General features: G+C 43.6%; 1 protein-coding gene across 6 annotated transcripts in view; it reads right to left on the bottom strand.

Annotated features, from left to right (window-relative positions):
* SCYL3 (SCY1 like pseudokinase 3) overlaps positions 1-25,686 on the bottom strand; it is a 41,787-nt gene that overhangs the window by 5,904 nt on the left and 10,197 nt on the right. For all 6 annotated transcript variants that reach the window (XM_036097972.2, XM_078077939.1, XM_036097970.2 and 3 more), the window contains exons 3-10: positions 21,439-21,624; positions 19,383-19,496; positions 17,409-17,465; positions 16,128-16,230; positions 14,803-14,914; positions 12,915-12,992; positions 10,421-10,560; positions 8,864-9,048 (exon numbers count right to left, since the gene is read on the bottom strand). In XM_036097972.2, the coding sequence (XP_035953865.1) occupies positions 8,864-9,048; positions 10,421-10,560; positions 12,915-12,992; positions 14,803-14,914; positions 16,128-16,230; positions 17,409-17,465; positions 19,383-19,496; positions 21,439-21,624 (975 nt within the window). The remainder of the gene's footprint in view (positions 1-8,863; positions 9,049-10,420; positions 10,561-12,914; positions 12,993-14,802; positions 14,915-16,127; positions 16,231-17,408; positions 17,466-19,382; positions 19,497-21,438; positions 21,625-25,686) is intronic.

A 25,686-nucleotide genomic window follows, 5' to 3' on the forward strand; every position in this document is an offset into this window, starting at 1 on the left:
TTTAAGCTGACAGCATCCAGTATTCCGAGGAGACCTCCCAGCAACTACTAACCGGGCCTGACCCAGCTTAGTGTCGGATCAGCTGAGACAGGGTGGTTCAGGATGCTATGGCTGTAGAGGACTCTCCAAATTCTTGGAGAATCTAAATACTCCAATCGAAAGACAGAGTGACAAGAGCCTATACCTGTGGCAGAGGGGCTAACTGCAGATACGTAGTCTGACCGCTGGCCCTACCTACCAATGAGCCCACAGCAGCTTCCGGCCTCTCAACAGTGCAGGGACCGCACTGTCCAGTGTGCCCACAGCAGGCAAAGTGGGTCACTAGAGCTGACTGGGCTAAAGGCAGACATGGCTCAGCCACGACAGTAGGGTACACACAGCCCACACAGGAGACACCCCTGGAGCGCCTGCGACCGATGACCTGGCAGGGAATGCACTTCAAGGCACCACAGGACCTCTTCCACACAAGGCCACTACCTTCAAGATGTAGCTGACTACGCTAATATGTAGAAAGAGAGAGAAAATGAAGAAACAAAGGATTATGTCCCAAATGAAAGAACAAAGTCACAACCAAAGAGCTAAATGAAATGGAGATAAGCAAAATGCCTTACTCGAAGTAATGGTCATAAAGATACTCACTGGACTTGAGAAAAGAATGGATGAATGCAGAATTTCAACAAAGAGGTAGAAAATATAAAAAAAAAAATCAGAGATGAAGAATTCAGTAAATAAAAAATATACTAATGGAAATATCAGCTGATTAGTGAATGCAGAAGAACAGATCAGTGACCTGGATGACAGGGTAATGGAAAGCACCCAAACTGAACAGCAAGAAGAAAAAAATAATAAAAAATGAGAATAGGTTAAAGGAATTCAGTGACATCATCAGGCATAGTAACACTGGCATTACATGAATCCCACAGGAGGGGAGAAAAGGAAGCAGAAAACCTATTTGAAGAAATAATAGCTGAAGACATCCTTAATCTGGGGAAGGAAACAGACATCCAGGTCCAAGAAGCAAAGAGGCCCTCTAACAAGATTAACCTAAGAAGATCCATGCCTAGACACATTATAATTAAAATGACAAAAAGTAATGATCAAGAGAGAATTTTAAAAGCAACAAGAAAAAAGCAAACAGTTACAGACAAGTAAAATCCCATAAGGCTATGAGCTTATTTTTCAGCAGAAACTCTGCAGGCCAGGGGGAATGGCATGATAATCAAAATACTGAAAGGAAAAAACCTGCCACCAAGAATACTCTACCCAGCAAGGTTATCTTTCAGAATAGGAGGAGAGACAGAGTTTCCCAGACAAAAGTTAAAGGAGTTCATCACTACTAAACTGGCCTTTTACATTTCCTACTAAAGGAAATGTTAAAAGGAGTTATTTGAGTGGAAAGAAAAGGACATAATCCATAGTAAGAAACTTATGAAAGGGGGGCGCCTGGGTGGCTCAGTTGGTTAAGCAGCTGCCTTCGGCTCAGGTCATGATCCTGGGGTCCTGGAATCGACCCCCACGTCCGGCTCCCTGCTCAGCGGAGAGCCTGCTTCTCCCTCTCCCTCTGCCTGCCACTCTGCCTACTTGTGCTCTCTATTTCTCTGTCAAATAAATAAATAAAATCTTAAAAAAAAAAAGAAAAAAGAAAATTATGAAAGGAAAAAATTTCACAGGTAAAAGCAAATATATAGTAAAAGCAGTAGATTAATCACTTTTAAGCCAATGTGGAGGTTAAGACACAAAAGAAGTAAAATCAAATATGATCTACAAAAATCAGTCAAGGAACACACAAAAAAAGATGTAAAATATGACCTCATATACATAAAAGGGGAGTAAAAATTAAGTTCAAACTTAACGTTCTAAAGAAAGCACTGAAGTGACCATCAACTTAGCATAGGCTGCTATGCACATAAGATTTTATATGTGAACCTAATGGTAACCACAAATCAAACACCTGTAATAGATACAGAAAAAGTAAAAGAGAAAGGAATCCAAGCACAACACTAGAAAACCATCAAACCACAACAGGAGAGAGCAAGAGAAGAAAGGAACAGAGAAGAACTATAAAAACAACCAGAAAACAATTTTAAAAATGGCCGTGAGTACATATCTATCAATAATTACTTTATTATTATTTTTTTTTTAAAGATTTATTTATTTATTTGAGAGAGCGAGAATGAGAGAGAGAGAGAGTACATGAGAGGGGGGAGGGTTAGAGGGAGAAGCAGGCTCCTCGCCGAGCAGGGAGCCCGATGCGGGACTCGATCCAGGGACTCCAGGATCATGACCTGAGCCGAAGGCAGTCGCTTAACCAACTGAGCCACCCAGGCGCCCTATCAATAATTACTTTAAATGTGAATGGACTAAATGCTCTAATCAAAAGGGGCAGGGTGACTGAATAGATAAAAAACAAGACCCCACAATATGCTGCCTACAAGAGACACACTCAGACCTAGAGACAGATACTAACTGAAAGGGAAGGGACTAAAAAAAGATATTCAATGCACCTCGAAGTGAAGAAAAGCTGAGGAGGCAATACTTTGTATCAGACAAAATAGACTTTAAAACAAAGACTGCAGCAGGAGACAAAGAAGAACACTACATAATGATAAAGGGATCAATCCAACAAGAGGATATAATAATTAATAAATACCTATGTACCCACCACAGGAGTGCCCACATACATAGAGAAGTATTAACAGACCTAGAGAAACTGACAGTAACAGTAATCGTAGGTTACTTCAACACCCCACCTACATCAATGGATAAATCAGACATAAAATCAACAAGGAAACAAGGGCTTTGAATGACACATTAGACCAGATGGACCTAACAGATACACACAGAACACTCCATCCAAACACAGAAAACACATTCTTTTCAGGTGCACACGGGACATTTTCCAGGACAGATCACATGTTAGGCCACAAAACAAGTCTCAATACATTTAGAAGACTGAAACCATATCAAAGCATCTTTTCCAACCACAATGGTATAAAACTAGAAATCAATTATAAGAAGAAAACTGGGAAATTCACAACTACATAGAGATTAAACATGCTACTAAACAACCCATGGGTCAAAGAAGAAATCAAAGGAGAAAAAAAAAACCTTATGAGATAAATGAAAATGGAAAAACAACACACCAAAATTTATGGGATGCAGCAAGAGCAGTTCTAAGAGGGGAATTCGCTGTGATAAATGCCTACCTCAAGAAACAAAAAAATTTCAAACATTAACTTTATACCTCAAAGAACTAGAAAAAGAATAAATGAAAAAACGAAATAGAAACTAAAAAACAAAAGAAAAAAATTCAAAACCAAGAGCTGGTTCTTTGAAAAGATAAACAAAATTGACAAACCTTACCTAAACACATCAAGAAAAAAGGAGGACGCAAATAAAATCAGAAATGAATGTTACAATCGATACCACTGAAATACAAAGGATAAGAGACTACTATGAATAATTACATGCCAACAAATTAGAAAAATAGAAGAAATGGATAAATTCCTAGAAACATACAACCTACTAAGACTGAATCATAAAGGAACAGAAAATCTGAACAGGCTGATTATTAGTAAGGAGACCGAATAATCCAAAAACTCCCAACAAACAAAAGTCCAGGATCAGACGGTTTCACAAGTGAATTATACCTAAACATTCAAAGAAGAAATAATACCAAACACTAATTTGACCCATGCTTACTGCAATGTTATTTACAATAGCCAAGACAGGGAAACAACCTAAGTGTCCATCAAGAGACAAATGGTAAGAAAGATGCAGCATATATAAATACTACTCAGCCATAACAAAAGATGAGATATGCCATTTGTGACAACATGGATGGACCTAAAGGGGATTATGCTAAGTGAAATAAGTCAGACTAAGAAAGCCAAACACCATGTGATTTCACTCATGAGTGGAATCTAAAAAACAAAACAGGGATGCCTGGGTGGCTCAGTCGGTTAAGCATCTGCCTTCGGCTCAGGCCATGATCTCAAGGTCCTGGGATCCAGCCCACGTTGGGCTCCCTGCTCAGTGGGGAGCCTGCTTCTCCCTCTCCCTGCTGCTCCCCCTGCTTGAACTCTTTCTCTCTAATAAATAAATAAAATCTTTAAAAATAAATAAAAAAATAAAAAACACACAAATGAATAAGCAAACTAAAAGCAGGATCAGACCTGTAAATACAGAGAACAAACTGATGGTTGCCAGAGGGGAGGGCGAACAAGGTTGGGCACAAGGGGGGAAGGCCAGTGGGAGGCTCAGGCTTCCAATTACGGCCTGAGTAAGTCATGGAAATAACAGGCACTGCATGCGGAGTACAGTCAATGATATTGTCAAAGTGATGTATCAGGACAAATGAGCTATCACCTCATACCTATGAGAATGGCTTTTATCAAAAAGACAAGAGGTAACAGTGCTGGTGAGGATGTGGGAAGAGGGAGCCCCGGTGCAGCCACTGTGAAAACAACATGGAGGTTCCTCAAGAAGTAAAAAAAAAAAGAAAGAAAGAAAGAAAGAGAAAAGAAAGGAAAAGAACTACCATAAGATCCAGCAATTCCACTTCTGGGATTTTATCCAAAGAAAACATAAACACTAACTTATACTTAATTTACACTTAACACCCCCCCCACCATGTTCCCTGCAGCATTATTTACAACAGTTGAGATATGGACACCTAAGTATCCATCAATGGACGAAGGAATAACGAAAATGTGATTTTATACACACATACATACAGGAGTATCACTGAGCCATATAAAAAACAAAATCTTGCCATTTGCGACAACATGGATAGACTTTGAGAGCATTATGCTGAGTGAAATAAGTGAGAGAAAGACAAATACCATATGATCTCACTTATACGTGGAATGTAAAAAGAACAAAACAGGGGCACCTAGCTGGCTCAATCAGTGGAGCGTGCGACTTTTGATCTCAGGGTTGTGGGTTCAAGCCCTATGTTGGGTGTGGAGATTACTTAATTAAAATTTTAAAATCTTTTTTAAAAAAAGATTGTATTTATTCATTTGAGAGCGAGCGAGCATGAGCTGAGGGAGGGGGCGCAGTGGGCAGAGGGAGAAGTAGACTCCCAGCTAAGCAGGGAGCCCCAACGCAGGGCTCAATATCAGGACTTGAGCTGAAGGCAGACGCTTAACCATCTGAGCCACCCAGGCGCCCCCAAAATTTAAAAATCTTTAAAAATAAAAATAAAATAACAGAACAACAAAACAAGCTCATAGAGAGAACACACTGGTGGTGCCAGAGACAGGAAGGAGGATGGTAAGGAGGGGCCAAAATGGGTGAAGGGGTTAAAAGGTACAAATTTTCAGTTATGAAATAAATAAGTCAGGGGTCCCTGGGTGGCAGAGTCGGTTAAGTGTCTGACTCTTGGTTTCGGCTCAGGTCATGATCTCAGGGTTGTGAGATCTAGCTCCGTGTCAGGCTCCACGCTCAGCAGAGTCCGCTAAAGCCAATCTCTCCCTCTGCCCCTCCCCGTGTTCACTCTCTCTCTCAAGTAAATAAATAAATCTTAAAAAAAAAAAAGTCATGGGCATGGAATATACAGCATAGTGACTATCACTAATATTACTGTATTGCATAAAGTTGCTAAGAACATAAATCTTAAAAGTTCTCATCAAAGAAAAAGGAATTTAGTAAACTATGTATGGTGACAAATGCTAACAAGTCTTACTGTGGTGATCATTTCACAATATGTACGAATACTGAATCATGTGGTACACCTGAAACTAATAGGTTATATGTAAATTATATCTCAATTAAAAGACCGCTTTACATGTTCATTCTCCTTATCTGTACGCACGTCATTGCAGGACCATAAACACAGTTCAGAGACAGGCGGCGGTGTCTACTGAGCACACTTAGAACCACTTGTCTACGTCCCTCACGCTTACGTCCCTAGCCCCTGCCCCTCTTCCCAGCTTTACACATGCAAAAGGATAGGACTTGGAAAACTGTCTTTGTATCTGATGCACATAACACCTGCCCAAACTGAGCCAACTATGATCTCTTTCCAGCATTAACTGGAATGTGGAGAAACTGGTTACCTGTGGCTTGCTATAATTATGGACAATAAACTTGGAAGCTATGGGGACAACCATGTTTGGCCATGTGTACATCAAACAATGAAAGCTAGTCTTCGGAAAGTCAAAAGTGGGACAGATCAAAAGAGAAAGGAAAGGAATGAAGAGCATGTGGCTGAGTCCCAGCTGCACTTGATTTCCATGTAAGGCAGTTCTGACATCCTTTTATTAAAGTCTTTTTTTTTTGCTTTAGCTCGTTTAAGTGGGCTTCAGTTACTTGCAACCAAAAGAAACTGAACTACGACAAGTCACTTGCAGGTCTCAGGAGAAGCTTTGCTCTGAACCGGCAAAGACCTGTGTGAGGAAGATGGCGTGCAAAGCACCTGCACCGGCCAGACAGACAGAGGGCCAGGGTAACCGGCCCCCCCAGTGGCGGGAGCATGGCATCATGGGCACCAGGAATCCTGGGTGCTGGCGCCAGCTCCTTCTAGGAATTCTCATTATGACTTGACTCATCACTTAATTTTTCTGGTCTAGTTACCTCATTTATCTAAGATCAAGATTTCCAACAAGACTCAATAAGATAATTATCAGGTCCAATGCTAACAAATCAGGCACTTTCTCAAAACAAAGCTGTACAAATAAAGTGTGTTTCTTTCGAAAATGATTAGAATTCCAACCACTAAGGTAATTATAAAATAACAAACCACCCAAGCCACAAATCCAAGAGTCATCCTCAAACCTTGCCTCTCTCATGAGAAGCTGAGTCCTACCCTTCTACCCTTTTTATGTCCCTCTCCCATAACCACTGTCCCACATCCTCCCCAGACTTTGCCTTCTCTTAGCTGGACTGTTCTAATAGTTTCCTACCTGATCTCCCTTTCTACAGTCCATCTTCCACACTGCTACCAAAGTGAACTTTGTAGCACGTAAATATTGGCCCAGTGGGGCGCCTAGTGGCTCAGTCAGTCGAGCATCTCACTCTTGGTTTTGGCTCAGGTCGTGATCTTGCAGTTGTCGGATCGAGCCCCAGGTCAGGTTCCACGCTCAGTGTGGAGTTTGCTTCAGATTCTCTCTCCCTGCCCGTCCCCACTTGCGCCCGCACTCTCTCTCTCTCTCTCAAACAGAATATTTTTTTTAAAAATTGGCCAAGTTATTCCCCTACAGAGGAGAGCCTTCGTTGTCTTTCACACACTGCTGACTCAATCTTTGGGCTCAGCTCAGTGTCAATTCGGAGACCTACGAGAACTCCATTTCAGAGTGAGAGTGCTCCGTCTCTCTTCGACATTTTCAGACACAACTACATCAGGGTAACAGTAACACAACGTGCTATCTTGTGGTTGCTTGGCCCTAAAGCCAGCCCCTCCGCTCTATGGTCCCCCTAGTACCCATGTGCTTGTGTAAACCAGCACCTAACGAACCTGGGCTGACTTGCACGACTCACTTGAACCAAGAGACTGGAACAGAAGTGACACTGTCCATTCCTAACCTGTGCCTCAGAAAGGCCGCTCTGGCGCTTCCCGTAGCCCTGGGCAGCCGGGTATGAAGTCCACCTACACTGTTAGAGATATGACAAAGGGGAACAGAGGCCCTGACACGTCCTGAGACTACATGGAAAGAGAGGCCCGGCTAAACCTAGCCTTTCAGCCATCCCCTCCAAGGTGCCAGGGGACTGCTCGTCAGCTGACATCATGTGCAACGAAAGAATCCCCAAACTGAGCCCGTCAATCCAAAGAACTGTGAGACAAAAATGACTGTTGATTTCAGGCACTAAGTTTTGGGGTGGTCTGTGACACAGCAACAGATAACAAACACCTATCTTTCCCACCTCCTAGCTCCTTGAAAGCAAGGTGTTATAGACCTCTATGGCCCCAGGACCCAAGCATAAGACGTGGCATAAAACCAGGTCTTACGAATAATTTGCAAATCAATTAATCTCATAGGCAAACAAATTATTTGAAAGTTACTACACGGCTGACAAAATCTTTTAAAACCTTCTACTGAGTTGAATACTGTCTCCTAAATATTCACATCCACCCAAAATGTGACCTTAAAATGAGGTTGCACTGGGTTAGAGTGGGTCCTAAATCCAATGACTTGTGTCTTTTTAAAAAGGCCAAGTGAAGACACAGAGGGGAAAAGGCCACATGACAACAGAGGCAGATTGGCATGACCCACAGTTACAAGCCAAGTCAAGGACTGCCGGGAGCTCCCAGGAAGGGGGAAGAAAGCAAGGATGGCTTCTCCCCTAGAGGTTTCAGAGGAAGCACAGTCCCGCAGACACGGTTATTTCAGACTTCCGGCCTCCAGAACCCGGAGAGAACAGATTTCTATTGTTTTCAGCCAGGCAGTTTGTGGTAATTTGTTCTATGAGTCCCAGCAAACCAGTATAAAGCTGGATCCCCCGCGCGGGGGAATCATTACACAGTTCCCCAGCGGCTAAGAAATAGGCTGGAAACCACGAGTCCGAATCATCTCATGCTCCCCAGTTATAATTTATTTTATGGTATTTAATTGTGGACACTTAACAGTTTCTGTCACAAAGCATCCACAAAGGATTCCTGTTCCTTTTCCCCAAAGAATTAGCAAACAGAATTAGTTTTCCCAGGTTAAGACCAAATATGTTAGTTCAGTTGATTTGCCTGTGTGAGGGGAATGGAAATGCAATCTGATTCCAGCCCTTTGTGTGCCAGGAGCTTTGAAACCCAGCTGCTGCTCAGAGCCTCCGAAGCGAGGATCTTCCTGCTCCAAACCCTTGGCTTCCTTTCAGCCCCCACGTTAGCCGTGCCCGCTCTCCCCAGCCCTCCTCGCCGGCCATCTCTGACCTGTGGCAAGATGATTTTCTTCAGCTGCTCCTGAGTGAAGTGCTCCACGTAGGCCTCCAGGTGAGACAGCAGCACCAGCCGCACGTGCTCCTCGTGCACCTCAAACAGCTGCAGCAGCACAGGGATCACCCGCGACTGGAACAGGGCCGGCGACAGCAGGCAAGGGGTGTCTCCCCGTGCGCTGTCTACCCCAGATCAGAGGTAGTTACAGATGAAAAGGCAAACTGTCATTTCCATGAAAGGAGCACAAAGGATAATTCATAAACTGAGCCCACAGCTTGACACACAGTCTAAGTACTCTTCTAAATTCTTATGCCCCAAACCAAAGGAAACCTTTTTGGTTGACCCCAATTACTCAAGGCTCAATTATCTTCAATACACTGGACCTTGTAGAAATATTTTTGAAATACTCTACCAGACTTAATCAGCAACAAAGAAAGCTTATATTTTAATAGACTCCTGAATCAGTAACTCTGTATATGTTTCTGTTTAGTCAATGAGGAATTTCATACACTAGATTAGATCAATACTGCTGCTTCAATTTTATCTGCTAAACCAGGAGGTGGTAAGTGTCACAACGGGACTTGAAGCTGGGTGATCCTCTCTTCCTGCTAGTTATGGCGGTGGTTATCAGAGACACCCACCATAATCATTTGGGGACCCTTACAAATATATATCGATAGAGTCCTGCCCTGGCTCTGTCCCGCTACCAGAGTCATGCAGGCAAAATTTGTAAAAAGCTCCCCAGGTGATTCAGAAGCACCCCCTCTAAGATCTACTGAGTAAGAGAATGACTGAGCTATAAAGAAAAATTCAGGGACTGGACAGTGTGCTGTGCACCTGAAACTAACGTAACGCTGTCAACTATACGTCGATGAAAAAAAACAAGTCGGGGAATGACAAAGAATATAAGGAAATTCTATGTTGTAAAATAGTTACCTATAATGCTTCTTTGTTGGATCAAGATCTTCAAAGAAAAGTTCTGAAGGCAGAATTCCACCTAACACGAGATCCTACAGACTGTTAATGCTGTCCTGTCTAGCCTGAGGTGTTACCATCTGCAGTGCTTATAAAGTTAGAGTATCAGAATAACAACCTCATTTCACATTCAGAAAAAAACAGAAGTTCTAAGTAGGAAAGTGATCTCCATGCTTTTCAATCTTTCCACTGAAAATACAAAATAAATGGGTTGCTCTTGGGAAGTCAGAAAGCACAGGCCTAACTGCAAATGCAAGTCCTGTGAAGATGGATTCCTTATCCTAAAACTCCATCATGTGCATCTCCTATTCTAGTCCTACCTGTGTGTGTGTGTGTGTGTGTGTGTGTGTATTTTTCAATATGCTACCCTTCTACAGTAAATCTGACTCTCCAGGAGATGCTCCTTATTTACCCAGTGGGCTCTGGTACCAGGTCTGAGTCAAAATGATCACCTGAGGGGCCAACAATTGTTTTTAGAGACATATCTAACTACACCAGGCAGTAATCTCACTCGGCTCAAATAAGGACTAATAATGCCCAAACTCCTTAATGACCAATAATCCTTTGAAAAAAATTCACCTTTTTTGGGGCCAAGCAGATGAGGAAGAAAACTCTTAACTGCTACCGGCTCTGCAAACACCAACTGATTAAGCAGAAGAGGCACCAACCGTGAGGCTATTAACTCCTCTGACAAGCAGCTGACTCTGTCCAGCAGGAATCTGAGGGCACAGAAGAAGAGCCTGGGAACCTGGTGGTGACACTGTATCCGCTTCCTTGTACACTTCAGACACACACAGCCCTCTCCGACTTCTGTCACAGTGAGGCACTGTGGAATGTGGCCAGGGAAGGTGAACAGGTGGTTCCAAGGTTTTTAGGAAAAATGCAGCGGGTGTGAGACCAGGCTGCCAGCACACAGACAAGCTCCGATCTGAGTTATGAAAGGTTTCAACAAATTGCCCCTTATTTGCAGCACCAGTGTCCTCCTTTTCCCCAATAAGCCAGAAGCTTCCTAGTCAGTTAAAAGGACTTACTTCAAATTTAAAAAAATGTAGGATATAAGATTATCTAGAGTTCCCACAGTAAAAAAAATACAGGCTTTTGTTACTAAACTTCCTAAAATAACACATGTAAGAGCATTCTGTTAAGAATACACAGATGGGGGCACCTGGGTGGCTCAGCTGTTACGTATCTGCCTTCGGCTCGGGTCGTGATCCCAGGGTCCTGGGATCGAGCCCCGCATCGGGCTCCCTGCTCCGCGGGAAGCCTGCTTCTCCCTCTCCCACTCCCCCTGCTTGTGTTCCCTCTCTCGCTGTGTCTCTCTCTGTCAAATAAATAAATAAAATCTTTAAAAAAAAAAAAAGAATACACAGATATTTGGGACCCCTGGATGGCTCAGTTGGATAAGCAGCTGACTCTTGATTTCGGCTCAGGTCATGATTTCGGGGTCATGAGACAGATCCCCGTGTCAGGCTCTGCATTGCAGGGCGGGGGTCTGCTTCGGATTCTCTCCCTTTCCCTCTGCCCCAACCCCTGCTCTCTGTCTCTCTCTCTCTCCAAAAAAAAAAAAAGAAAAAAAGACCCAGGTGTTAGAAGTAACAGTGGTAACCTCCCCCTACACGGTCGCCGTTAGCAGGCCGTCCTGCCTCCTACTGCCTGAGCAAACAGGCCACCGTGACCTAACGGGTCTACGTCCCCGCCTCCTCCCCAGGTCCCCGGGACGCGGGGCCTCCTCGTACTTCCCACTGCGCCCAGCCACTGTCACCCCACAGCCCGACCTCTTCCGGGGCCACAGCTCTCTTCCCCAAGCCCTGCTCCCTCAGCCTACACCCCTGCTCACATCTCTTGCGTCCTAAACACGTCCTTACCATCTCCACTCCCTTCTTCGGCTATTCTGTGTTCTCTCTTCTCCGAACTTCTCAGGAGGTTTTACCCAGTCCACTTTCTCACCTTCCGTTCACTTCTGAGCTCACTGCGGCCTGGCTCCCTCCGCTCCAACGGCTCCTCCTCAGATGAGGCCGCCGCTGCTCCCCCAACTCCTCAGTGAACAGGGATTCCCCCGACCTTTCCGAACGTGCCTCTGCCGGGACCACCAGGCTTCCGGGCATTCTCCGAACCTCCCGTCACCACCACTGCTGTCTCACTGGTCAGCCACCCCCGGACGAGGTTGGGCGGCGGCCCCAGGGTTACAGTCTGGGCGCTCGGTCTTCCCCACGCCTCCGCTTGCTCTGGGAAACTGTCGCCGACGGCAGGCTGTGCACCCTGGTCCTCACTGCTGGCTCCGTGGCCGCCGCTGTCTCTCCCGGGCCTCAGGCCCACCCGGCCAAATGCCCGTGCACATGTCCGTCTACAGCCCCCCGCACACTGGGCAGGGACACCCTGACCCCAAACTCTTCACGTTCCGGGCGCGCTGGGGCCTCTCCTCCAGGATTCTCTAACGCTCTTGGGATCACCCTAAGGGCCTGCCAATCTGACGGTGGAAGTCCTTCTGGTCTGTGTCTTCGCTGTACCATCGACGCCTGCCACGGTCTACCAACCAATCCAGGTCCCTAAGAAATCAATCCGTGCCCTCCACAGACCACAGAGCGATCCGCCTCGGCAGATTTAACCATTTCACAGCCCGCTGCCACGGCTTCGATGCCTGAAGCCCACTGCCTACCAACAGTGTCACTGGTTCTCACTGCCCCACCCGAGGGAGCCCACCTCTCACCCACCCCTGCCTTGGAGTCTGCCCTCCAACAGGACCCAGCTGCCAGGTGTGCCAGGCTCAGCACGCACCGCGCCCTGCCTCTGTGCATTCGTTCCCACTGCCTAGAATACCTCCTCTATCTCCTCTGGGGTCTCAGGACGCCCCCTGCAAGCTCTATCACCATTTAAGGACTACCAGTCTGCATGTTTCCCCCACCAGAACCATCTGTCCATCCCAGGGCCTAGCAGAAAGCCAACACACAGTAAACATCCAATAACCTTGGCCCGAGAAAGTAAACGTCTGACTCATCTCTCCAGAACACCCGAAGTGATTACACAGACTTAATCCAAGTTACTGAATTTTAAGCCCTTCACTTTGTGAACTTACTTGAAAAATTCAGTTTTTTCCTCTTCACTCTTCAATGTTAAACTTTTCAAGAAATTCACAACTTCTAGAAAATCATTCCTAAATGCCAAAGAGAAAAAAAAAATATGCAGGACAATAGATTAGAGAAGGCATGTTAAATACTGAAGCCAAAAGCACAGACCACACTATGCTAATATTCAAGGAAACATTCTCCCGGGCCGCTTAGAAGACTATTATAACTAAGTAGCTCATGAGACAAATGCTATGAACCAGCCAGAGAAACCAGCATTTTAAGAACAGCAAAGAGATCTGTGAAGAGGATACATGCTTCAACGCACACGGTGTGTAAACAGACACCCACAAACCCGGTGGTTTGAGCAATCAAGAGTCGTCTGAGCTTTTGTTGCAACAGGATGTGGTGAAATGAACTGTCCTGGGAGCAGTGGTATTGGGGTGATCAAGCACTGCAAACAGTCGTTGAAATCTCCAGTCTGCTCTAGTGAAGTAAGAACTCTGAGAGGGTTGGAGAAAGAGGCATCTCTCGTGCCAGTCACTGGAATCTTCCCATTGCTCCTGCCCGAAGCCGTGAAGCCATTTTCTCAGCCAGGCAGGGGGGAGGGGGAGGGGCTGTGGGTTCCCCACAGGGCCTGTGAGGCTGCACACTGCTCAGCTCCAAGGGAGTGCTGCTCCCGTGCTCCCGTCCTACAGGACGAGGCTGCTGGGCCATCCGCACGCAGCCCCCCGAGTCTCCACATCTTACATAGACACCCCTTTCTTTCCCTCTGGCTTAGCAGCAGAGAAAAAACACAAATGTCTTAACTGACGTCTAATCAAGTTGTCTCACAGGTAACCATCAGAGTTCAGGAAGAGGTAGCTGGTGTGGGCTTTGGCTTTCTCTCCCATCTCTGCTTAAAGTACAATTCTTACTAAAGAACTCTTACCACACAGTGATGAGATAATCTACTTACTGTAAAGGGTTGTTCTTTGTAGAGATCTTATATCAAGGTAAATAAAATACTGGTACGATATTATCCAAAAGGACACAGAAATGCCTTGGTTAGAAGAATCTTGTAATGGGCAAGGTTTTGAACAGTTTCTTTGAAATGTAAATGACAAATAAAATCCTAATAGCTATAGTGAAACTACCTCTCTGCCCTGTTTAATAATATGGCCCCTTGTCCTACCCTAGAGGTAATTCACCCCCTCCAAGGAGAACGTTAGCTTTCCCTCCACTCTGGTTTTTCTCAGCTCTCCAACTGCAAACAAGTAAGGGTCTTTCGTTTCAAAATGGACATAAGATCAATTGTGCTAATAAAAGTTGCGACTGTGAAATTAACCTTTGGGTCGTGGAAATGAAAAGGTGGAGGACACATAATTAAAACTGACCTTGAAGAGAGGTTCAAAAACATCTCTGAATCCAGCGACAGTATTACCATTCTATCGTGCCCTCCCTTTAGACTTCTGTGCTTCTCTTCCATCATGTATTACTAAACCAAGAAGACAATCTTCTGCCTGAAGAAAAATGAGCTCCTTTCCCCACAGCAAGAAAAATTTTCAACAATGACAAATTCTTATCAAGAACACGATGGCAGTAGAGAGTTTCTCAATTCCTTTACAGCTGCAAACCGCTAGCCAACCCAAGTCCTAAGGGGACCTGGCTGTAACTTCTAAACTCAAGCCTTCACCAGAGTTAAAGATTTCTCAAACTTCCTGTGAGAAGAACCCGAGGCAGCCCAGTTTTGCCCTCTGTTTTCCCACGTGGACGTGATTTAAACCTCTCCTGACAGGGAACGGCAACCACAGGAGGGACCGCGTGACCGGGGCCCCCAAACCCCACGGCTGGAACGCCAGGTCCGAGAGCAGGCCAGCCGCAGGGAAACAGCCAGCCAAGGCCGCCAGATGCCCTCACCTGAAGAAGTCATGGGACAGTAAGGTGCAGAGCGCTGGCCGACATTTTGGAATGGGATTCAGCAAGGTTGAGTGCAAGGTCTGTTGAAAGCTGGAGAGAACATCCGCTGAAACTGAAATCCAGAGCTACAGTTAGTTTCCAATGCCTTCTCCCTCTTTCCAGGACCTCTATAGCTGGAGACTGACGAGAGCAAAAACCAACCTGTAAAAGCCCAAACAAACAAAGCCCTGGCTGTTGCTAAGCAGAAGCCAGACTCCAAGGCAGGTGTAGAAAACTCACCTGCTCACACAGCCGACCCCCCCACCCCCCGGGGCTGCCCTGCGGAGCCACCTCACGTCCAGGCCGGCTGTCCGGGTTAGCTCAGCTCAGGCCTAAAGACGGCTGAATAGGTGGCAGGTCTGCGGGCCTCTCCCACCAGGGTTCCTCATCCATAGAACGAAAAGTTATCGGAATGACTGTATTTTCTAATCTCCCAAGGATGGTACATAATTGCCACCATTCCAGACACAGTTGGGTAGTAAGTTCATCCCCACAAGGGCGGCCTTAGGGCCTTAAGGGTGTAATTCTCAAGTATTTTTAGGCTGAGACAATTTAGAGCCAGCAGCTGAATGATGCTTGTAACTTCAGAACACTGCAGACACCTGGTGAAAGAAACTGCATTAGAGCTGCACGAAGCCTGGGCCCAGTGCGATCCCGGGCAGCAAGGGGCCTCACGGGGCAGGCACCCCCGGCCAGGCGGCAGGCGGGCACCTGAAGGCTGGCGGTGCTGGAGCAGAGTGAAGCAGGCTCCAGGCGTGCCTCTGGAGAGCTCAAAAGAGAAGAAAACAATGTGCTCAGTAGCCTGGGCTCTCCGGGGCAACAAAAGAAAAGGCAATAAGTACATTATATTAAGAAGAAAAATATCAAAAGGACTTGGAAAGAATAAAGACAAAGAAATGCTAAGCTTGATTTAGATTAATAAAAAATGTTGAATCCTCCTCTTTCCTTCAGATGGTTCCACATCAATCAGTTAACAGTGTTCATTTACGTGGCTGACTAAGGAACAGAGGCTTCAGACCACAAGAACCAATCCCAGTAAGTATCACGAGAGTAACCTGGGATACTTAAGAGTCAGAGCTGAAGGTGGTTCCTACTTAAAATGCTTTTAATAAAGAAATCAGAGCTTCTTTCCTCACTGCTGTTAAGATCTGCCCTAGACAAGTTATGTGGTAAGCAACAGATTCCTTATTGTGATCAAAGACTGCGGTCCTTTGAATCCACACAGAACAGGCTGCGAATGACCTTCCTACTTATTCTGTGGATGCAATAGTACAACTCCGACTCACCCTGTTCACTTAAGATTGTGAGCAAACTTTCCACCAATGTCCCAAACGCAAAGGCGTCCCGGGCATGTCCGTGTGACTCAGGCAGGGTTGTGAATTCTGGAGACTGAAAGCAGGAAAGATCATTAAACCTAGAGAATCTGCCTTATAAACCAGATCTAAGTTTTCTCTGAAGCACTCTCCCATGTTTGCATTTATGAGACTCCAAGCTAACCTCACAGTACCATCCACTCGCTTACAGGCTTCTACACTATGAGTGAATGGAATTTACCAAAGATTTAAAAATATCAAACAAGGGCAAAAAGAAAACAAAAGGCCTAAATAGGATATATGTCTGTGGCTTTCAAAAATATTTTTGACTGCAACCAGATTTTTAAAACGTTTATTATTATGATTACTGTTAGTGGGGGTAATATACACACATATGCATAAAGACCCACGTAACAGAAACAAAAGTTTCATAAAACAATACTTAGCCTTACTACCTACAGCACTTAATGATATTTTCTATTTTACTCCTTTTTCTCAAAATGCTTGTCAGAACCTCTAACAACTTGATTTAAAACCACAAATCCGTCTGAAAAACACTAATACATACACATAGTGCTGATTTGGATCAACAGGATTTATTTCAAGTCTTAGGTCTAGACTCAAGTTTGTAGTTGGGTTTGTATTTCCTGTAAAGCACATTAAATATGTCTTTGGGGATCGCAGTCTGTTTCCAGCAGTTATAAAAACAAATTTAGAGGGAGCAACTTCTTTCGTATTTACTGGTAAATACAATCTTCACCAGCAGCTGGTGGTGAAGGCAAGAAACAAAACAGAATAGAAAGGTTCATCGACCTACCAGGGAAATTTGTGGATGGAACCTTTGTCACTCAAGATTATTAATGCCAATCATCACTCTTCTAGGTCTCGTGGCGTCCTAACCAATAACCGACAGGCCGATGAATGGCTTCGGGGAAGCAAAGGAAGGGCTGGAGTGTTGCGTCCCCAGCTCTTCGGGCTTCCAGCAAAATACAAAGACCCTGAAATGGGTCTGAAGCACCAACCCTGTCTTTACACGGTATCCTAGGTGTCCGTACCACCAAAAATGTAAGCGGACTGTCAGGGAAAAGGCTCCCTGCTGTGGTGATAAGATTAATCTGAGAAGCTGTCCAGCCAAAGGCATTCTGAGGCGTCCGCAGCTTGGCCAAGAAAGAGGGGGCAGACGAAAGGTTCTTTTAAGTTGCACACTCAGTTACACAAAGAAGCCTTCGTTACAGCTGAAGCATGTCATCTTACCATCTCTTCAGGAGGGATAGATGCTGGGTCTCTGACTGACTGAATACTCCTCAGAAACTAGACAGAGAAATAAATTAAGGAAAATAATTCATACACAGGTCTGGTGAACCAATCTCTTACAGCAAGTTACAGAAGCAACCAGCAATGGAAACAGCAGCATGAAGCCTTCACACCAATGCCACATGTTAAATACGCACATGGGAAATCTTGCTCATTAAAAAACGTGAATACAGTACCTGGCACAGCAGGAGGCTCAGTGGAAGACAGGTTAGTTCCCTGCCTCTCCCCTTCAGCCGGGTAGGGCGCCCTCTGCTGTTCAGAGGCATCTCTGCGTCTCACTTCCCTCCACTAGTACTTAGGAATACGTCTTTCTCATCCTGCCTAGTTATTAACAAATAAAAGGCTTTTCTAGCATAGAACAAATCTATTATTAATCTTCCGACTGAATCAAGTCAATCTTAAGGCTCACTGCCACGTGAGATACCAAAGTTGAGGACCTTATTAGCTACAGAGATGACATCCACAGATCAAGGACATTCATTCACTGATTCAAAGATTATTTTTCAAGAGCTTCTATGTCCCAAACACCACTTACGGCACGAGAAATACAAAAGGAATATGGTAAATTCCCTGCCCCCAGCCGGGTGCTCACAACCTAGAACGTAAATTAAGAATTTCAGTGATGTGCTGAGTGCCATGGCAGCACAGAAGGAGGGACGAATTTCGTTGGGTAGGGAATACCCCGAGGAGGGCTTCACAAAGAGACTTAGCTAGATCTGAGACTTCAGCTCATCTTCCACTCTCCGGAGAGCCCGGGGGAAGCGAGGCATCCCAGCAACAGAAGGGCACACAAGGGAAGAAGAGGGCATGGGAGAACCACCCCTGCGAGAACTCGGGGAGACCAGAGTGCAGCTCAGTAACTGGAAGTGGTACGTGACGCTGAAGGGAGGCTGGGGAAGAGCTTGCGGAAGGCCTTCCACGCCATGGTAAAGAATTTGGAACACTGGTCACAGGATGAATTACGTGCTGTTATACTAATTAGATGTAAGGTGAATTCTGAGAAGAAAGGGATCGACTAGGGCAGAAATATTACCACAGGAGCATCTCTGTGGTGGAAGTAGCATTTGAACTGGGCAAGAGCCCAGGAAGGTGCACACTTAACATGGCCCATGTGTGGAAGCCCCACAAGAGAACAGGGGAAACCAGACAGAGCCAGCAGGTCGCGAGCTGCCACTTCAGTAGAGCTGCCGGGATGGGGTTGGTTTTGTTTTGTTCTGTTTTTCAGAAAGAGCAAGTCTAGTGGCAACATGCAAAATGGTGAAAACAAGAAACAAAACAGAAGAGGAAGGTTCATCAACCTAGGAGGGAAATTTGTAGATCTTGGTCAGACAAAACCAGTTCGGGGTACAGAGGCAGCAACAACACAGCCCACTGGGAGGAGTTAATAAGCTGCACGGGTCCTAACTCCAGCTGTCAGGACACAGCGTGTGACTTTGGACAACGTGACGGTTGTTATGAACGTTTCTTCAGTACCTGATGCATGCCAGGCACTATTCTAGGGAGAGATGTAAAGATACAAATATAAGAGACTCTCACACCCTCACGAAGTCAAACAGTGGTAAAAAAAATAGACACACAAAGGTAATTTCAATATTAAACATTAAGTGGTGTGATTAAGTACAGGGTAGTAGAGGAGCAGAAGGCAGGAACATTTAATTAAAAATTTGACCGAGCCAGGTTACCTCTCAGTCTCAAGTTCCTCAGCTACCAAATGAGGAGACAAGAAGAAATGAAGGCTGGGGCCCCTCTGAAGAATAAACCCCTACCGTTCTGCGAATATGAGCACTGACAAAAAAGTCAAGTCTCCAAATCTAAGATCACTCTAACACTGAAGGAAAATCCCCAGGTAAAAACCACATACCAAAATGCTATCAAAAATTCTGCATGACACAGGGGGCCCATCCCCTGGCTTACCTCGGGCGTGGCCTGAGGAACTTTACAGACGGTTTCCATTCCTCCGAGCTTCCAGTGCCCATCTTCACTCACAAACACAGATGATAAGCAGACATTGTTGTGTGTTAGGTGTCCCTGGAAAAAAGAACAGGAGGAGGCTGCCACTAGAAATTTTGAAGCAGGAGTTTTAAAAAACTAAATACTGAACACCAAAAAGAGATAGGACAAGTCATCCCACTCGTGGCATGATAAATGGAAGTACAACTTTAAGGAATGACAGACTGAATAAGCCTGCTTAAGCATTATGAGGTTGGAGAACAGGGAAGTGTAATGAAAGGGCTCTTCCTTGGCTGCACATCCCCGCTTCCATGGGTATCAGGAGAACCGACAGTTCCTTAAGTGTGAGGTTACAAGTCTTTATAGCCTACATCGTTTGCTTCCATCCTTTAAAAGATAAAGTTTACCTTTGCTCCCATAGGTTATTGTATTACTTTTCTCCTCTAAATTCTTCCTCACCTACATTCTATCACGAACCCAGATCCACTTCACCTGAAATCTTGTCAGTAGGCATTTAAAAATCCTGCCCAGAGAAGAGGAAAATGGAATAAGGACCACCAGAAATACCCCACAGACCACAGAAGTGCCAAAATTTAAAACTATAAAAAATAATAGTCAAATAAATGAGAAGAAAGAAGAAAATGAGAATAGGATTGAAGTGTGTTTTTTTCCTGAACCAGAAATCATTTCAGTAGACAAGGGCATTTTAAATATTCTACTCATTAGATCAAGTATGTACAAATTTTGATAGGAAACACTCCAATATATATATATTGTATATATATACATATATTCTAAAGTAAGGTTCAGAATAGTATGTATGGTGTTTTTACATTTGAGAAAAAACAAAGGAGAATAAGCACAGGGACATTTGGTTTATATGCACACCGACCATCTCTGGACTAATAGGCTGATCACCATGGTTGCTTCTGGAGAGAGGTGGGGTGCTGGATTCAGGGTGGGGGGCTTACTCTTCCCTACATGCACTCTCACACTAGTCAAACTTTCTACCATGTGCGTGTACTTTCTCCAACAAGGAAAATAGTCCTCCATGTGAAGCACTAATTCTTCTTTGTATGAATCTTAGACATACTTTTAAGAGACAATAAATCCAAAGTGATATTTGGAATCGGTCTCCCATTAATAGAAAAAGTTAAAAACAACAACAACAAAAAAAAAACATACACTGAGATGGGTCAAATGCAAGTGTTTCTAACTTGTGACCAGTAATTTTTAATCTTGGAGGGCTGCCAAAGGCCTTAGTACTCCATTAAGAAATAGCTCAATAATACTGTCAAGAAATGGGCCAGAAGTAAACACAGGCACTCTACCCTTACCCCTTAAGAGCAAACCTGACCACAGTGTTACGAGGCTGTCTCTTGGGACGCCTGGGTGGCTCAGGTCGTGACCCTGGGGTTCCAGGATCCAGCCCCGCATGGAGCTTCCTGCTGCTCTCTCTCTCACTGCTCCTCCCCCCACTAGTGCTCGCTCTCTCTCCCTCAAATAAATAAATAACCTTAAAAAAAAAAAAAAAAAAAAAGACGCTGCCCTCAGTAGCACCACCCACTCAAATGAGAAGGGGTGTGTGAAGCTCTGCCTTTTTCTAAGAAATGGTCATTTCTTCCTTCAAAATCTAAAATGTAACAAAACTGGGACCAAATAGGAACTCTGGTCCACAGCAACATCAGTGTCAAGGCTTTATCTTTGTCTTAAGAACAGTAATACCAGCTGCAGGTATTTTTAGGTAAAGACTCCCCCAAACTAGAGGGAGACAATAGTAAACCGAAATAAAGTTCTATAAAAAACTGCCCAGGGTTGGAGAAGCCCCTGCCCATTCCACAAACCACCTGTCTGGAGCCCTTCTGGTGCCTTCCAAGGTGCTTGTTTTCCTCCGGAAGACTCAAGTAAGAATAGCAACTTATGATTTCTGTACCTCCCATACCTTAAAAGCACTACCACACACATCAACCCTCCGGTCTGTAGCAAGGCTGGTGAGGCAGACAGTGTCCGGGTTACTTACTCGGTCATGAAGGAAGATGAGAGCCAGCAGTATGTCGTAGATCCCGGCACAGACCTCTGCGGAAGACAGCGTTTCTAAAGCCACTTCCAGAGGCTGCACTCGCTCAGTGACTAGATGAATCCCAGCTGCCTCCACAGTGCAAGATAAAAATCTTAGCAAGCAAGGGTGACGAAGTGTCTTCAAATGCTTTAAAAATACAAATGGAAGGGTTGGTAGAGTTAATGACTCAGAACCAGACTAACATATCGCGGTCAGAGTCTGAACATGTATACTTGCATTCAAGGTCCCTCCCAGCTCCTCACCTACCCCCCTAAACTTCAAATAAGGCACAGGAAAATCTACGACCTGTTCTGACTTCATTCACTTTACCAACATTTAAATAAATCTACAGAGACTTCCGGTTCCCTTACGACAGTGTAAGCCCCTAGGAGCCCAGGCCTCCCAATGATTACTGCCATACACTCTGAACAAAGTACCAAAAACAATGACCCGAGAACTTGGCAAAGTAAAAAAAGCACGCAGATTACGCAGCGGAGTCAAAGTTAGGAGAAGAGACAGCAGTGGGAGTACGTGTTCTGGTGTCAGGTTGGCCCTTCTCACAGTTGTGAACTGAAGGCAGGCCCCACTCGCAGAGCAGGGTAGCAAAGATGGCTAAAACTCTGACAGAGACCTTGCCATCCTTCTGGCCAGAAGAAGGACAGAAAGGAGCCAAGACAAGCCTGAGTATGAGGATATCCCAGAGGCGAAAGAACTGGAGAAGGAGATGCTCTGGTTATCTGTATACCCACACAGGTCTCAGACTAACTCCTGAACCAAGGAAGCTTGGACAAAACAGACCCAAACCAGCGGAGCAAACTTTTGAGAAATGAACTGAGGTTTGAACTACCACGCTCAGGAAGGAAGGGTGGGAGGAGAGTAGTTAGAAAACTTGAAGCCTGAAGCAAAGGGGATCAACCGCCTGCTAAATCAAAAACATCAATAATCTCCAGAAGATTTTAACAGAACCAAGAGTCTATGCAACGTGACATTCAAAATGTCCAGGATGCAATCCAAAATAGTTTTACTCAACAAAGAACCATAAAAAAGTGAAAAGATTGACAAATATCAATCCCAAGATTGACAAGCTATTAGAATTATTAGAAAAAATTTAAAGCAGCTTAACCATTATATTATAACCATTCTTCCCTAGGGGTAAAGGAAAACAGGAAATAAATAGAAAGAAGCTCTCAGCAGAGAAAGAAATGTTATTTAAAATAAGTGGAAGTCTTAGGAAGGAAAAATAAAATATTAGAAACTAATTCAATGAATGCACTCAATAACAGAATGCAGATGGTAGAGGCAAGCGTCAGTGAACCTGGCTATGTTAACCAATCTGAAGAACAAAGAGAAAAAGTTCTTTATTTTTTTTAAGTGATCATAGCATCAAGAAACTGTGTGACAATAACAAAAGGTCTAACATATATAACTGGAGTCCCAAGAAAGAGAAGAAAAGAACCGGGACATAAAAAATGTAATGGCTGAGAACTTTCCAAATTCAGCCAAATACTTAAGTTTACAGATTTAAGAAGTTCACTGAACACCAAACAGGATAAATCAAAGAAAACTACATCTATACACATTATCATCAAACTGGAGAAAATCAGATAAATAAAAAATCTCAGAGGCAGCTAGAGAAAAAAACCATATTATGTGGAGGGGAATGACAATCTCTCATCAGAAAACACAGAGGCCAAAAGACAAAGGGGAGCACCTTTAAAGCACTGGCAGAAAAAACAGTATCAACCCTGAATAATGTAGCAAAAATATCCTACAGGAAAAAAAAAAAGTAAAAAAAAAGCATTTTTGATCATGGAAAACAGAAAAGTTTTATTGCCAGAAGACCTGCTCTCTAAAAAATGCTAAAGGAAGCTCTTCAAGCTGAATAGGAAATGATACCAAAGGGAAATGTGGATCTCCAGAAATGAAGGAAGAGCATTAGAAATGGTAAATATCAGGATCGATTCGAAGGCTACATTTTTACTTCTTATTTAAAAGATGTATGACTATTTAGAGCAGACACCACAACACTGCTGAGTGAGGTTTATAATGTGTGTGATGTACCGGTGACCCTGAACAACACAGGTTTAAACTGTGTATCTACTTCTATGCAGATTTTTTTCAATAAACACTGCACAGTGCTGTAAATGGATTTTCCTTATGACTTTCTTAATAACATTTTCTTTACCCTTACTGTAAAAATACAGTATATAATACGTATCACATTAGATGTGTTAATTGACTGTTTATATTATCAACAAGTCTTCCAGTCAACAGTAGGTTATTAGTAGTTAAGTTTTGGGGGAGTCAAAACTTATACACAAATTTCCAATTTTGCGGGGAATCAGTACCCCTAACCCCAGTGTTGGTCAAGGGTTAACCGTGTATCTGTGTGTGTAGACAGTTGATGTGTATGTAACAAAAGGACAGTAGGGCTGGGGCTGGAGACATCTACGTTTTATGTGATTGGTACAATACTAACCACAGATAGATGATTAAGAGCTAGTTATTAAACTGAAATCCTTAGTGCAACCATTAAAAAGTATAAAGAAATGTAGCTGAAAAATGAAGGTAAAATGAAATACTAAGAGCTATTTAAATAAACCAAAAAAAAAGAGAAGGGGAACAGAAGAACAAAATTCAAAAGGGAGCAAATAGAAAACAAATAACAAATAAAGTCAACAACACTAATAATTACATGAAATGTTAATATCTAAACATTCCAATTAAGAAAAGAGGAAGACCACAATATGCTGCCTATGAGACTGACTTTAAATATAAAGACAGAGATAGGTAAATGGATAGAAACTGAATGGACAGAATAGGATATACCATTAAGACAGTAAGCATAAGAAGGCTAGAGTGAATATATTCTTATCAGAGAAAATATACTTCAAGACAGAGTACTGCAAGAGATTAAATGGGACATTTCTTAAAGAATAAAAGGACAATTCATTAAAAAGACATCACAACTATGAAGTGGAAGATCCTAACAGCAGAGCCTCAAAATATGCATGGAGCAAAAATGAAAGGGAGAAACAATTCCACGATTCCAGGATCACAGGTGGAGATTTTAAAACTCCTCTTTCAGCAACCAACAGAACTAGCAACAGCAAACAAACAAAAAATAAATGAAAGCACAGGAAACCTAATCAAACTGACATTTGGAAAACACTAGACCCAGTGACTGCAGAACACACTCTTCACAGGAGAAAGAATCCCAGAAACAGACTCTACGCTGGGCCATAAAGTCATTTTAAATGGATGAGTACCTTAGATGTCTTTTGTTGATCTTGTTTTCTTACATTTACCTCTTTATCAAGAACTTAATCTCCTTAAAAATGTTTCACCATCTTTACAACTGCTACCATTTTATTAATCTAGAAAAGTTAGCATTAAATGTTTTTGTTCACACGCTTCACACCAGTAGAAACATTAGATAAGTAGCTCATATATGTATCTATAATACACATTTTTCATTTACATATATAAATTAAATACAAATACCATAAAACCCCCATAAAATAGAACGTGCCGAAAGAAAAGATTAAAAGTGAATTTAAACAGATATTCTTGATTTTCTCCCCCAAAACTGCAATGAATCATGTTGCACAATCCCGAGGTTATGGATGTTCCACTTTAGAAATCCCTAACATACAGTATTTTCCCCATACATACCTCTTCTCATCATCCTGTTCTCTAACCAGACACAGAGTATACAAAGGTGGATGACAAACACATGACAATGTTGTGTCTATGAGAGGTTAAATCTGCGGGGTTTCTTTCCTACCTCGCTTGGTTTTGTAACAGCCCTATCAGATGCAGACTTTCCAATTAGACTGATAGTCCACAATTCCCAACCCAGGTAGTAATAACTGTATCATTTATTTACAACAAAATTTAAAATGCCAGAATGATGGTTTTCCTTACAAATCACCCAGTTTTTCTAAAAGAAATTACATGGCCTTAAATCTCTGGAGTCTGTCCTGCACAATCCACTGGACACTGCGGAAGCCTTGTAAATCAATCATCAAACTGGGGGACCAATGAAGATTTCACTTGGAGAAAAATCCTCAATATAACATCAGGTTTCATTTTCACAAATAAGCACTCAGTATGGAACATTCCAAAATACCTTCTTGGAAGAATATGAGATCGTACAAGAGCCCATAACACAGCACTGATACAAGTTTTCTATCAGTCGCTTCAAAC

The sequence above is a fragment of the Halichoerus grypus genome, chromosome 7 (genome assembly GCF_964656455.1).
Source record: "Halichoerus grypus chromosome 7, mHalGry1.hap1.1, whole genome shotgun sequence".
NCBI lineage: Eukaryota > Metazoa > Chordata > Mammalia > Carnivora > Phocidae > Halichoerus > Halichoerus grypus.